The sequence below is a fragment of the Drosophila busckii genome, chromosome 3R (assembly GCF_011750605.1).
Source record: "Drosophila busckii strain San Diego stock center, stock number 13000-0081.31 chromosome 3R, ASM1175060v1, whole genome shotgun sequence".
NCBI lineage: Eukaryota > Metazoa > Arthropoda > Insecta > Diptera > Drosophilidae > Drosophila > Drosophila busckii.
Window position 1 is genome coordinate 5,189,024 of NC_046607.1, and position 13,941 is coordinate 5,202,964.

At 42.0% G+C, this 13,941-nt stretch overlaps 5 protein-coding genes across 8 annotated transcripts; 3 read left to right on the top strand and 2 right to left on the bottom strand.

Annotated features, from left to right (window-relative positions):
* The first annotated feature begins 697 nt into the window (after positions 1–697).
* LOC108602657 (enhancer of split m8 protein) lies at positions 698–1,390 on the top strand. Its single transcript, XM_017990803.1, has one exon. The coding sequence runs from the start codon at positions 771–773 to the stop codon at positions 1,323–1,325; it is 555 nt and encodes a 184-aa protein (XP_017846292.1). The 5' UTR covers positions 698–770; the 3' UTR covers positions 1,326–1,390.
* Positions 1,391–2,265: 875 nt separating this feature from the next.
* LOC108604437 (protein groucho) lies at positions 2,266–8,310 on the top strand. 4 transcript variants are annotated; one of them, XM_017993912.2, is made up of 14 exons: positions 2,266–2,389; positions 3,480–3,899; positions 3,983–4,077; positions 4,521–4,584; positions 4,679–4,861; positions 5,205–5,237; positions 5,582–5,776; positions 5,848–5,946; positions 6,284–6,340; positions 6,454–6,636; positions 6,695–6,969; positions 7,045–7,718; positions 7,784–7,983; positions 8,051–8,310. In XM_017993912.2, the coding sequence occupies exons 2-14, from the start codon at positions 3,864–3,866 to the stop codon at positions 8,156–8,158; spliced, it is 2,202 nt and encodes a 733-aa protein (XP_017849401.1). In that variant the 5' UTR covers positions 2,266–2,389; positions 3,480–3,863; the 3' UTR covers positions 8,159–8,310. The 4 variants fall into 4 exon arrangements, with proteins under 4 accessions (XP_017849401.1, XP_017849403.1, XP_017849404.1 ...); XM_017993914.2 differs by having other exon boundaries at positions 2,266–2,381; XM_017993913.2 differs by lacking the exon at positions 2,266–2,389 and adding an exon at positions 3,255–3,360.
* Positions 8,311–8,410: 100 nt separating this feature from the next.
* Positions 8,411–11,858, bottom strand: LOC108604791 (exocyst complex component 8). The gene is made up of 5 exons (XM_017994391.2): positions 11,759–11,858; positions 11,542–11,697; positions 11,159–11,486; positions 9,783–11,103; positions 8,411–9,720 (listed from the first exon to the last, which is right to left on the bottom strand). Exons 1-5 carry the CDS (start codon positions 11,796–11,798, stop codon positions 9,535–9,537), a joined length of 2,031 nt encoding a protein of 676 aa, XP_017849880.1. The 5' UTR covers positions 11,799–11,858; the 3' UTR covers positions 8,411–9,534.
* A 179-nt stretch (positions 11,859–12,037) lies between these two features.
* Positions 12,038–12,979, top strand: LOC108604717 (charged multivesicular body protein 2a). Its single transcript, XM_017994295.1, has 2 exons — positions 12,038–12,350; positions 12,433–12,979. Exons 1-2 carry the CDS (start codon positions 12,038–12,040, stop codon positions 12,864–12,866), a joined length of 747 nt encoding a protein of 248 aa, XP_017849784.1. The 3' UTR covers positions 12,867–12,979.
* Positions 12,973–13,899, bottom strand: LOC108604716 (UMP-CMP kinase). Its single transcript, XM_017994294.2, has one exon. It carries the CDS (start codon positions 13,840–13,842, stop codon positions 13,087–13,089), a length of 756 nt encoding a protein of 251 aa, XP_017849783.1. The 5' UTR covers positions 13,843–13,899; the 3' UTR covers positions 12,973–13,086.
* Between the last annotated feature and the right edge of the window lie 42 nt (positions 13,900–13,941).

Below are 13,941 nucleotides of genomic sequence, written 5' to 3' on the forward strand. Positions count from 1 at the left end.
GTGCCACACTAATTGTGTCCAATAAACAGTTGTCGGGAGGGCAGAGGGCAACTGGGAAGCGTATATGATGCCATCATCATCTGCATACATTGATGAAACAATAAGCGAGCTGATGGCACGGCAGGATAACAATGAGTATGGGAACGGCCCACGCACACGCACAGGATGAGGCAGTGAAGTATGCATTAAGGATAATAACACCGGTCTAAAGAGCAACTACAGCAGCAAAAGGCAACAACAACAACAGCAAATACGCAAACAACAACATCAAACTACAGCAGCAGCAGCAACAACAACAACAACAGCAGCGAGGCCCAAAACAGCGACAGCTGCAAAATTTCTGTGCTCTGATCCTTTAAAAAAGCGAAGCATGTGGCCAAAAGGAAAACAAACGAGAAAAAATTGTGTGAGAAACTTACTTTCAGGTCGGTTCCCACGCCACGAGCCACAAGGATTGCCGATTGTCCTCCATGCACAGCCTGCACATTGCAGCTGTTCCTCAATTCGACGCCTGACTCTCGCTTCGCTTGCGTGCCAGAGAGAGAAACGCTTCCCTTTAGTGCCCGAAGCATGCGCGTGTGAGTGAGAAGGGCTGCACTCATGCGTGGCCGAGGGTGGATTCGTTGACTGGAGCTGCGCTCAGCTATAAAAGCAGGGCACTGCCAAGCAGACAACATCATTCACGATACAGCCAGCAACAAGGCTAGACGGCAGTACAGCCCTACAAGAATTTTTTATATACTACTATACAACTTGAAAACTACGTAAACATGGAATACACCAGCAAGACACAAATCTACCAGAAGGTGAAGAAGCCGCTATTGGAACGTCAGCGACGTGCTCGCATCAACAAGTGCCTCGACACCTTGAAGACACTTGTCGCCGAGCTGCGAGGTGATGATGGCATATTGCGCCTGGACAAGGCTGAGATGCTTGAATCAGCTGTGGTATTTATGCGCCAGCAGAAGATCAACAAAGAAAACACAGAGCAACAACAGCAAGAATCAGCAGTCATGCCTTTGGAGAGCTTCCGCAATGGTTATATGAATGCGGTGAATGAAGTGTCACGTGTCATGGCCTCCACACCTGGCATGAGCGTTGACCTGGGCAAATCGGTGATGACACATCTGGGCCGCGTCTACAAAAACCTGCAACAGTTCCATGAAGCACAAACAATGTCGCCGGCTGAGTCATGCGCTGACTTGAGCATCCACTGCAAATCGGCGCCGCTCAGCCCTGCCTCGTCTGGTTATCACAGTGATTGCGACAGTCCTGCACCATCACCAATGCCGATGGAGGAGGAGAAACTGTGGCGCCCCTGGTAAACATCAGCGGCAACAGCAATCAGCAAGAGAAGACAAACAATACAACGAAACTGTGATAACCAACTGTGATGGCAACAACAAAATAATTAGCAAAAATTTTACAATTAAATAAATCCAATTAACAATTACAAACCTTTTTGACTTATAATTAACTGATTGGTGGGCAACAAGGGGGTGACTCTTAATTTCAGCTTAAGCATATTTTGCGGTACAGTAGTATTGTACTCCATGTAGTTAAATATCCGTAGGCTGACATTAAGTAAATAATAATTCTACCCGCTCAGATATTTAATAATAAAATATATCAATTGTATATAATATTTTAATTGTGCTTTTTAAATTTAAACAACTTTTCTTAGTTTAATAGAATTTTATCAGAGCTTTCTTCAAAAATTTATTTTGTTAAATTTAGTTGTTATTTATTTTCAATGTCAACCTTTTAAATATATTTATTTTTAATAATCGTACATAGTACGAGATACAGTTTATCTTCCTGCAACTTAAAAATCGCGCAATTTGTTGACCAGCGATGATCTCTTAAACATATCGATAACAGCCGTCTGAAAGCAACTATGCGCTAGGCAGATTCAACACGACTATTGCGCATCGCTAAGCCGCGATAGTCACGAAACATCGTCGGCGTTTTATTTTCTACACGCTTTGTAATCACGTTCGTAATTTAATAACAATTCGGCAGAGTACTAAAGTGTCTTTAGCTATAAATTGTGCATCCATTGATGCTAAAAGTTATGCCGGTTGACATTTAAATGCAGCCGAAAAGCAAATTGCAAAATCGACGGCAAAATCAGATGCGAAAAAATAGAGACGAGAACGCCAACTTAACCGATATACATATGTATGTGGCAACGCTATAACATATACACTAAAAGGCAGCTAGCGAGCAGTTTTACGGGCGAAATTCGAGTAAAAAAATACGCTTTTTGCATTGAAAAAAATATTCAATCGGCTCGTAATAATATTTGTGCAGTGTCTGTGTATGTGCGCTCGCAAAGCGGCAATAAAATGTGCAAGTGTGCGACGAGATAAAAGCCAAATGTGAATTGGTACTGCTTTTTTAATTGCTTTTGTTTATTTTTTGTAGGGCAAGATTTTTCTTCTGCGCTGCGCTAGTATAGCGCCTGTATGTGTTTGTTAGTACATGTGTGTGTGAGATTTGCCACTCGTTCGTTTGGGGTGCGCGCGCGTGTATGTATGTATGTCTGTATGTTTTTTGTGCATGTGTGAGCAACTCGCTGTCGCAGCTATTCACAGTGCTGCCACCGAATTTTAAATTGTGCCAAAAATTTTCCATTTACATTTGACAAAACATATGTACTTTACTATGTAACGTAAATAATGCTTAAAAAAAATAAAGTGCCTTAGCACGGTTAACATTAAACTAGATTGTTCATTTGAATGAACAAAATATAAAAAGGCCCGGCTAGAGGTGGCAACCCTACGTAATTGCAGTCTGTCTGTATATGTGTTGAACGCGGGGTACATTTGTTTGTGCAGAGCGTGCGTTGGCTTTGCGAAAATTTCGTGCCTTTATCATGTTGCAATTGTTATACAAATTGTTTGCTCCGCTGACAAAAAAGTGAATAAGTTCTTTTTAACCTAATGCCGCATGTGCGTTTTTGCGTAACATTTCGCCCAAGGCACATGCACTGTGTTTAATTTTTCGGCGGTAAACACTCACACTCATACCCTTGTACGTGCGTCGGTTCTCTCTGCCTGAATGTGTGTGTTATGTGTTAGAGCTGAGCGCTACTTACTGACCTGCTAGTAATCACAAGTATTAAAGTATAACGAGTGTTGTTTAAATAATACTGCTTTGCACACTTGTGTTACGTAAAATACGTAAATATAAAAGCTAGAAGAAAGATTCAAGTTTATTAAGGAATATTTTCAACACAGTGTGAACAATATCACAGTTGTGCTGCGGCAACAAAGTAATCGTATCGCTCATCTCTAGTTTGTGTATGTGTTTACTCGTTGTTGCTGGCCTGGCTGCCATTGCTGAGATGCTTGAAAAGTACGTGAGCGCGTGTGCGTGTGTGTATTGCGAGTGCATGTGTTAGTGCCATGAGATTCTACGTATTGAAAAAAATGGTGCAAAATAACTAAAGAAACATTATAAAATCCCACTTGCAGGATATCCGCAAGAAGCTAGACAATATGGAAACGCAGGAGCAGAAACTATAAGACTTACACCAAAATAAGTCACATAATAAAAGCAATAAACGCTTGCAAAATTTAATACATGCTACGGCGGTGCTAGTGCTGCTAATTTAGGCAGAGGAGAGGGAGAGAGGTTTCATCTCAGGGTGCCAGCAGCAGCAGCGGTAGCGGCGCGCTGCCAACAGGAAGAGGAAGCATAATCCACTCGTTCATCCAGGCCACAAACAAAATATAAAAAGAAGAGCAAAAAGCACACAACAAAAACTAGAAAATAAATTAACTATAAATCTAGCTACAACTGTTATATGTTGTTGTACGTTCTTGGGAAACTATTAAACGAGAAATAGCAACAACACAATGTATCCCGCACCGGTGCGTCATCCTGCCGCCGGGGTAAGTATTAACCATAAGATTGCAATGGGACTCAATTAAGTGTTTTGCTAATTGTGTTTCGCCCACCATGTCCATTTGTACAGGGACCACCACCTCAGGGCCAAATCAAATTTACCATTGCCGATACGTTGGAACGCATCAAGGAGGAGTTCAATTTCCTGCAAGCCCAATATCACAGGCAAGTAGCCACAGTGCAACAAAAAAAAAATGTGTGAACAAAACTCCCAGCAGAACCTGGCATTACTATTCTCTGAAAAATAAAGTTGGAGTGAGAATGGCATAAAAAAGTATATATTAAACTACAATGAAGATATTTCAAAAGCCCTTTCAATCGAAAGTATTTTTTGGATAAAAATATAATTCAAAAGTCTTTTATAAATGTGCAAGACTTGTATATAGATGCTGATTTTTCATGACTGCTAATTCTGCTGGGATATTGTTACTATTTGTGCAGCCTCCTCCGAGTCGTCTCTGCTGTATAAACCGGTTTTTTTTGGCAAGCAACTCGCCATATGCGCTCATAGGACTCTCGACCGTTTCGACGTCGACGGAAGCGCTGCCCGAGATTTTGCTCAACTAAACTAATTTGCTCTTTTGATTATTTTTTCCTGTGAATTTCAGCATCAAATTGGAGTGCGAGAAACTGGCAAACGAAAAAACCGAAATGCAGCGCCATTATGTTATGGTAAGAGTTAATATAAATATATTATTTATTTCTGAACAACATAAGAAATGCAACAAATAAACTAAAACTTTAATTCAAATTCTTTTGCACACAGTACTATGAGATGTCTTATGGCCTTAATGTGGAAATGCACAAGCAAACGGAAATCGCAAAGCGTCTAAATACACTGATTAATCAGCTACTTCCATTCCTACAAGCCGATCATCAGCAACAAGTGCTACAGGCGGTGGAGCGTGCGAAGCAGGTCACCATGCAAGAGCTGAATCTGATCATTGGGGTAAGCTATTACTTTTCTTAACTTTCATTATATAAAATTAGACTACTCATTTTTATATTTAAAAATAATACATACACACATAAAAAGACGACAAAATGCGTCAACCACTTTAAAATAATGATCACAAATCACAATGTTAATTAAAAGATCTCAGGCTCAGGCTGTTGTTGCTTAACAACAATTCACTACTAACTGCAACTTCAATGCAAATTAGATAAGATCATCGCTTAGATCGGTAGACTATATATAATGGAAGCTTATTTATAATAAATATTTTAAATTTAAAAATATTTCTTTAATTACAAAATGATTTGTGGGTAATGGTTGCGTGTGTATGTGACAGCATCAGCAACAACATGGGATACAACAACTTTTAGTAAGTTTTTCTTATAATTTCTTTCGTTTGCAAAATATTTTCATCACTTTTTTGTTTTTTGCTACGCTCTAACTCGCTCTCGCTCACAATAATAAATCCGTTGTTCATTCAACATAATCGGTCAATAGTATTGACTCAATACTAAGCTGCCCGCTTGTTATTGTTTAACGTGTCAATGTGTTGTTGTTCTTGTTGTGGCTGTTGTTGTTGTTGTTGTCGTTGTGTGCACACGCACATGCGCGCCCACATTAAACTGCTTTTTGTCGCAAAACCAAAAAAGAAACTCTTAAAGCACAATAGCATAGCATAGCTTAATTAATTCTTTTACTGTTACCCATTTGTAGCAACAAATACACGCACAGCAGGTGCCGGGTGGGCCGCCACAGCCGATGGGCGCTTTGAACCCATTTGGAGCACTGGGCGCCACAATGGGCCTGCCACATGGGCCACAGGGTTTGCTGAAAGCGCCGCCGGATCATCATAGGCCAGATATCAAGCCAACCGGCTTGGAGGGACCAGCAGGTGCCGAGGAGCGCTTGGTAAGCAGCTGCAAGCAAATAGCTAAAGTTATAATTTGTGTTTAATTTAAACATTTCTATTGTTAACACAGCGCAATTCAGTTTCACCAGCGGATCGTGAAAAGTATCGCACACGCTCGCCACTGGACATTGAGAACGATTCGAAGCGTCGAAAAGATGAGAAACTGCAAGTAAGTATCAAAGTCTAAATTGTTTTAATAAATCATTTAGTATATACTCGTATCATTGTGTCATCAACTGCTGCCTCCTCTCAACTCACCAAAAAATAATCATAAATGTAGTAGCCTCTCTCATACGTAGTTTATTGTTCTCTTCCTAATCTGCTGTCTGTCACTTCATGCGCTTCATAAAACCAAAACCAAAAATGCTAAAATTATAATTATATTTGTAGTCTAGTGCTATAAACAATTAAATCGCTATTTGTGTTGTTGCTGTTGTTGTTGTATTCTTATTATACGCATTTTGTTTTATTCTGTTTGTTTGTTTTTTTCCACAAATTATTTGCAGGACGATGAAGGCGAGAAAAGCGATCAAGATTTAGTCGTAGATGTTGCAAATGAAATGGTGAGTTGAGTGTCGGCCCAGATTCCAATGCAACTCACACCCACACACCTACAGACATCCATGCTTATCCAGAGCATTCGAAACATTGTTTATAACGTTTAATACCCTTCCAGGAATCGCACTCACCACGTCCCAATGGCGAGCATGTATCAATGGAAGTACAAGTACGCGACCGCGAAAGCCTGAACGGCGAGCGTCTCGACAAGCCTGGCAGCAGCGGCATCAAACAGGAGCGTCCACCCTCACGCTCCGGCTCCAGTTCGTCGCGCTCCACACCCAGCCTCAAAACAAAAGATGTAAGACAACAAAAATGGCAATTGTAAAAAATGAATTTATTTATTCCGTTTCTGTTAGATGGACAAGCCGGGCACACCGGGTGCAAAGGCACGCACGCCGACACCAAACGCAGCAGCACCATCTCAGGGCGCAAATCCTAAGCAAATGATGCAACACGGTGGTCCGCCGCCAGCTGGTTATCCAGCGTCGCCATATCAGCGACCGGCAGATCCCTATCAGCGTCCACCATCGGATCCCGCCTATGGACGACCACCGCCAATGCCGTACGATCCCCATGCGCATGTACGAACAAATGGCATTCCACATCCATCGGCACTGACGGGTGGAAAGCCGTAAGTACCCCAACAATAACAGCACTAACATTCATATTTTTGAAACATTAATATCAATTGTTTATATTTCCGCAGTGCTTACTCTTTCCATATGAACGGTGAGGGCAGTTTGCAGCCGGTGCCCTTTCCGGCGGATGCCCTAGTAGGCGTGGGCATACCTAGGCATGCGAGGCAAATAAATACATTATCGCATGGTGAGGTCGTCTGTGCGGTGACTATTTCAAATCCTACAAAATACGTGTACACGGGCGGCAAAGGCTGCGTCAAAGTATGGGACATTTCACAGCCGGGCAATAAGAATCCTGTGAGTCAGCTGGATTGCCTGCAGCGTGATAATTATATTCGCTCAGTGAAACTGCTGCCCGACGGACGCACACTAATTGTCGGTGGTGAGGCGTCAAATCTATCAATATGGGACTTGGCCAGCCCTACGCCACGCATTAAGGCCGAATTAACCTCAGCGGCGCCCGCCTGTTACGCTCTCGCCATCAGTCCTGATTCGAAGGTGTGCTTCTCGTGCTGCAGCGATGGCAACATTGCCGTTTGGGATCTGCACAACGAGATATTGGTGCGTCAGTTCCAGGGCCATACCGACGGTGCCTCGTGCATTGACATCAGTCCGGATGGCTCACGACTTTGGACCGGTGGTCTGGACAATACGGTGCGCTCGTGGGATCTACGCGAAGGTCGCCAACTGCAGCAGCACGACTTTAGTTCTCAAATATTCTCGCTTGGCTACTGTCCAACAGGTGAGAATTGGCAAACAATTTATTTGAATATAAATTTAATTTATTTAAATACTTTGCATTCTCAGGTGACTGGCTGGCCGTGGGCATGGAGAATTCACATGTGGAAGTATTGCATGCATCGAAACCGGACAAGTATCAACTGCATTTGCACGAGAGCTGCGTCCTGTCGCTGCGATTTGCCACATGCGGCAAATGGTTTGTTTCCACCGGCAAAGACAACCTGCTTAACGCATGGCGAACACCATACGGTGCCAGTATATTCCAGGTGAGTGTTGCCGCCTTTCATTTATAATGTATGTTTGTCTGAAACCTTTTGTTTGTTTCACTTGCAGTCAAAGGAAACATCATCCGTACTTAGCTGCGACATATCAACTGACGACAAATATATTGTGACGGGCTCAGGTGATAAGAAGGCAACTGTCTACGAAGTTATTTATTAGAAAAACAAATTAAAAGAACACCCAAGCAGAGGAAACCAACACACCTTTCATTTTGTAATAAGTGCATATAGGTTTTTATTACAATACACACACACATAAACACAAAAACTAAAAAAAATATTAAAAATCAACACTTAATGTTTGAGAGAACATGCAACAACAACAACGGCAACAACTGCAGCGCCAATGCATTAAAGCGAAGCAAATTAAAATTCTATAATATAAATATATTAAAAACAAAACAAAAAAGAAAGTAAAAGCTAAATATTTAAGCATACTTGTAGCTACTAAGCTTAAGCTAAGTCCAATAAAAAGTTGAACACAAATTGCAAAGTAGATAAAAACTAAACAGAAACACCAAGCAACCTAAAACAGAATAAACAATAATTATAAATGCTAAGCGAGTGCAACAGAAATGAAAACTAATTAAAGAAAAATTGTAATAACAGTCGGCGTTACCTACTACGCTCATCAAAAAGAGTTAAGTGCCGGGCCATTTTGAAGCCCAGCACAGATTTAGTCATTGCAGGAGCGTTGAGATTATGATTAACAGAGTTGAGTACACAAAATGTCAGATATGTAGATTGCTTTTTAGTTTGTCTATGTGTGTTTATAAGTCGGCAGCGAAGGTTTTTGTAAAAAAAAATATATACACAAGCAAAAAACAAAAGAAACTTTAAATTACAAATACAGAACAAAATTTGTAAGTTTTGAATTTGTTAATTCGTTTTTTTATTGATGACCAGCCCCTTTCGGAATCCTTTGCCCTAACTTCTCACACACACACACACATACACACTTCGCACACTAAACACAATTGCATGCAGAAGAAAAGTAAATATACATATATAAATATATATATATATATAAATGAATATTATAAGTAAGCTGTTTAGTTAAGAATTTTACCTTATGAATTATACACAAGCACACATACACATCGGACAACAAAATTGAAAGCAAGTGCCCCCATATACAATTTTTTAGGTGGGGCGCATAAGCAGCCAGCTTTTGCTTTTTATCAATAATTTACATTTTTGTCAAAATCATATAACTGTAAAATCCTACGTTTTGTGCAGCTAAAACAACAAACAAACAAAACACAACTTGTTTAAACGTTAGTTTATCTAGTAATAAAAAAGAAGAAAAGTATATATATAAATATATATGTATATTATATAGAATGTGGGCACAGATTGCGCCCAGCATAAAGAAACAAATAAGAAAAGGAGTATAATAGAGTGCAGCACACGCTTCGATTTTTAATTTTACAAATATTATTATTATTGTGGTTATATATGTATATAATTATATTATAAATAATTGAAGCAAAAACGAAAAATAAAAAATTATATATGTAATCAAAGTTAAAGCTCTCAAAACACATCCGTTGTATAGACGCTACGCTGTCGAGGAACTGGAGCACCTTGCTGACGCGCAAGCTTCGTGTGCAGCTCACGCAGTAAATCACATTGACGTCCCGAAATCTGACGAAACTTGTCAATAGCAATGGGCAGCAGATTGTCCACCAAGAATATTTTGTTCTTTACCACAAAGTTAGGCTAAAAAAGGAATTGAATTGCATTTTAATAGGTTTCTTCATTGATAATCGGATATTACTTACATCCACAGCCAAATCGCTGGGCGGCTTGAGTGCATGTTGCGCTATAAAGAGATCACGCAGCAGCTGCTCCAGGCTCTGCAACAGCGTTTCGCCCTTGGCCAGGTAGCCACAATATTCGGTGAGTTGTAGATAATGACGCACAAAGACCAGCGTGGATTGAGTTAAGTTTAGCCAAGTGTCGCCCGTGGTCTGAGCACGCATATCAATGCCTAGAGTATCGAGCTCAAGCAGCAAGCGCTTTAAATTTGATTTAGTTTGTAGGTTGTAAGGCTGCCAGCTTTCTTCTGTGCGGCCCACGGCATCCAGCAGCCGCTGCTTGGACTCTTCAATTAATGATTCAAGCGTCGTGCGCAGCAATCCCTCCAGATGATAGCTTATATCAAGACCAATTTCTGTAAGCTTTGTAGCCGGCTTGCGCACTCGCTCCACGCACTTGGCCATGGCCTCCAGCGATGTACCTTTGGTTAGATAATGCTTGATTAGCTGGCTTGCAAAGTATTGCAGCTCCGCGTTGCACCAAACAACAAGCGCAGCCACGCACGCCGGCTGCTGCTCAAAGGCACTGAGATAATCACACGCCACCTGTGTTAGGTCGCAGAAGAAAAGCTCGGAGATTTCAGCATTGTTGCGTCGTGCCTCGCGCTGTGCCACACGTAAGCTAACTGTACAGACTTTTAGCAGCGTGGCGCTCGCTTGACGTGAGCGACCCATTTCAACAAGTATGCTCAGCGGTCGTCGCGCCGCCCGCAACGCTATTTGCAAATTGCGATTGTGACTGTTGGACAGCTCCTGCAGCAGTACGTTGGTCAACTTTTGTTCCTGCTGCTTTACTTTGCTCTCAATGCTGTCCGCTTGTGGCAGCTTCTTTTTGTGCTCAGCAAGTCGCAGAAATTCTAGTGTGCGCTTTATAAGTGTTTGTGCATCTTCAAAGTGCCGTTGCGCCACCAACGTTTGAATTTCCTCACTGGCCGTGCTAAGCCACTCTGGCGTTTCATCCTCTAGCGACTTGGGCTCAGACTCACTAGGACTTGGTAATACTTGCTTTTCGGGTGTAGAGTTCTTTGATTGGGACTGTTGCTGCGATTTGTTACGATTTGGTGGCTGCGGTGCTTGTCCCTTTTTCGGTTTCTTTTGTTGATCAAAGCGAAAAGCTTCCTCTAGCTTCTCAATCCATTCACTTTTTCCTGCCGCTGTTATGCTTTGATATATCTTGGAGCCATCTGGTGTTATAATATTAATGGCATTTTTAACGCCATCCAGATCCTTTATATTAATAACACCTATCTTTTTGGGATCGTATTCGTTTAGAAACTCCAGGCGCCTGCATGAAAGTAACACTTAATACCACATTGTATAAACTGAATAGGATTACTTACTTATCATGCTTGACTTTGCATACAATAAGCACATCGTTGAAGAGAAAGAAAAAGACACGCTGTATGGGACGATAGTCATTGCCATCGAGTTCAATGAGTGCGCCCTCATTTAGAAATGTTTTGCCCTCTAGATTGCCATTGAAGCCCTGCACCATTTCCTTAACAGCACGCGTGGCATGACTATTTTCCAAATCCTCAGCCGCCGTATTCTCCGCCTCTACACTGTCCGCCTTTAGATTGTTGCTTGTCTTGCCATCGCTCATTGTAGCCAGTATGTTGCGCTGCTCGATGAGTATATGCGACAGCTGGTACATTTCCGACTCGAGATCTAAAATATAAAAGAGTTTAGCTGACTATAGACTAAATATATACTAAATGTTTACGTGATATCTCTTTGGCAGTTTGTATAAACTGCATATAATTCTTTTTGCATGTTTGCTTAAGCGTTGCTGATGTTTGCTCATTGTAAGACTCAATCTCCTTCTTGCGCTGCTGCAAATCGCTACCGCCCACACATTCTCTTGTCAATTCCTTGGTATCTAAACACAGTGAAGAATGTGATTACGACAAATATATGCACAAGCAAACGTAAGAACTCACATTTATCCACGCTAAAATTAAAATCATCAAACACTTTCATCTTGCACCAAACTCAAATTAATTTTCGCAAAGTTTATAAGCAAAAACTTTCTGTGTTGTGGTTTTTTCTCTAGAAGCTGTTCAATGGAACGACTTGAACTTTCTTTCAATAGAATGAACCATTGGCTCAAGTGTCGCAACAGGGTGGCAACGTTTTATATCTTAGTTTGTTGTTTTGATGAGTAATTTTCAATAAACAGCAAACACAAGACGCAAATAGTTAGATATTAATTTGGCAAAATGGATTGGCTTTTCGGCAAGAAAATCTCTCCAGATGAGATGCTACGCAAGAATCAGCGTGCCCTAAACAAGGCCATGCGTGATTTGGACCGTGAGCGCATGAAAATGGACCAGCAGGAGAAAAAAATCATAGCAGACATTAAGAAAATGGCCAAGGAGGGTCAAATGGATGCGGTCAAGATCATGGCCAAAGATTTAGTGCGCACGCGTCGCTACTCTAAGAAATTTATGCTCATGAAGGCGAACATACAGGCGGTTTCGCTTAAGATTCAAACGCTTAAATCTCAAAACACAATGGCACAAGCCATGAAAGGTATGTGGAGGGGCGTTAGCTGGGTGGCTTGAGGTTCACACAGTTGACTCATAACAATAACTGTGTGATGGCATTTTTGCAGGTGTTACCAAGGCAATGCAGAATATGAACAGACAGCTGAATCTCCCGCAAATACAAAAGATTCTGCAAGACTTTGAGAAGCAGTCCGAAATGATGGACATGAAGGAAGAGATGATCAATGACGCTATTGATGATGCCATGGAAGATGAGGGCGATGAGGAGGAAACTGATGCTGTTGTCTCGCAGGTGCTTGACGAGCTGGGCTTACAGCTGGGCGAGCAGTTGGGAGATTTGCCTTCAGCATCCGGCTCGCTGTCTATTGCAGGCGGCGCAGGTGCACAAAAAACAGCCGCTGCCGTTGCCGCTGGCGGTGCAGGCAACGGACCAGCAACCACTTCAGGTGGCGGAAACACTGGTGGTAGCGGCGGCTCTACGCCCATGTCCGATGCGGATGCAGACTTGCAAGCGCGTCTGGATAAGCTGCGCAAGGATTAAATTATTTCACGCTTCCAGTTGCCGTCGTTCTATCGTTTTTAAGAGCAAATGCTATGTTATATGTACTTTGATATGCCCCGTATTACCTGCCCGAAGAAAAAAAAATCGATTTATATTTTGTCTAAACTTTGAATTACGATAACAACAGTATATATTTAAGCTTTAGGGGAGGGACACAATTACGTTTGAAAACACCAAAGTATCTAGAGCATTGGCTAATTTACTGAAATCCACTGGCTAGGAACACACGCTCCACTTGCTGGAACACCTCATCAGCATCTGGACTGGCATCGATTTTCTTCACCTGCCCAGCCTGATCAAAGTGCTTGATAATCGGCAAGGAATCGTTGTTGTAGGTCTGAATGCGTTTCTTAAGGCTGTCCATATTGTCGTCACTACGACCCGAACCGCCTTGACCACGGCCCAGACAGCGTGTAACGCAGACATCCTCAGCGCAGTCAAAGAACAGCACAAATTGCATTTCCGTCTTGTCGGACATCTGACGGTTCCAGCCGTCCAAGTTATCTTGATTGCGCGGAAAGCCATCGATAAGAAATAGCGATTTGCCCGAATTTTTCATGGCATTTTCCAGCAATGAACAGGTGACCTCAACCGGCACTATCTTGCCATTACGTATATAGTCGTCTATAAGCTGCCCAAACTCTGAGCCCTCGCGTGCACGCTCCTCTCGCAACAAATCGCCAGCGGACAAGTGCGTAAATTGAAAGCGATCCACAATTTTAGAGCATTGCGTGCCCTTGCCTGCTCCAGGGCCACCCAATACGAATACAACCTTTGGCATTGCGACGGACATGTTTAGAATTTGTTTGTGGCTAATGTTGACGGCCGGCGTTTGATGGTATTTGGTTCTACAAATGTTGTAGTTGTACTTTTGGGAATGTTGAAATTGCCTAGTCAGCAAGGGTACCTTTGCAGACTCAATAGCGTTTGCTAATCGCGTAAAAGCACACCACATTGACAAATGAAAACCAAAAACAAATGTGTACCCAGCTGTGACGTCACAGCAACCACCAATTTGTGCACAAGCTCGTTAACCAACACTAACCACGAAAAC

What these genes read in the sequence shown, in the direction of transcription:
- LOC108602657 (XM_017990803.1), top strand. Translation starts at nt 771, where the DNA reads ATGGAATACACCAGCAAGACACAAATCTACCAGAAGGTGAAGAAGCCG.
- LOC108604437 (XM_017993912.2), top strand. Translation starts at nt 3,864, where the DNA reads ATGTATCCCGCACCGGTGCGTCATCCTGCCGCCGGG. An exon ending in CTGCAAGCCCAATATCACAG is followed by an intron (nt 4,078 to 4,520) that starts GCAAGTAGCCAC and finishes TGTGAATTTCAG; the next exon opens with CATCAAATTGGAGTGCGAGA. An exon ending in ACGGTGCCAGTATATTCCAG is followed by an intron (nt 7,984 to 8,050) that starts GTGAGTGTTGCC and finishes TTTCACTTGCAG; the next exon opens with TCAAAGGAAACATCATCCGT.
- LOC108604791 (XM_017994391.2), bottom strand. Translation starts at nt 11,798, where the DNA reads ATGAAAGTGTTTGATGATTTTAATTTTAGCGTGGATAAAT. An exon ending in TAATTTTAGCGTGGATAAAT is followed by an intron (nt 11,698 to 11,758) that starts GTGAGTTCTTAC and finishes CACTGTGTTTAG; the next exon opens with ATACCAAGGAATTGACAAGA. An exon ending in AACTGCCAAAGAGATATCAC is followed by an intron (nt 11,487 to 11,541) that starts GTAAACATTTAG and finishes TTTATATTTTAG; the next exon opens with ATCTCGAGTCGGAAATGTAC.
- LOC108604717 (XM_017994295.1), top strand. Translation starts at nt 12,038, where the DNA reads ATGGATTGGCTTTTCGGCAAGAAAATCTCTCCAGATGAGATGCTACGC. An exon ending in AATGGCACAAGCCATGAAAG is followed by an intron (nt 12,351 to 12,432) that starts GTATGTGGAGGG and finishes GCATTTTTGCAG; the next exon opens with GTGTTACCAAGGCAATGCAG.
- LOC108604716 (XM_017994294.2), bottom strand. Translation starts at nt 13,842, where the DNA reads ATGTGGTGTGCTTTTACGCGATTAGCAAACGCTATTGAGTCTGCAAAG.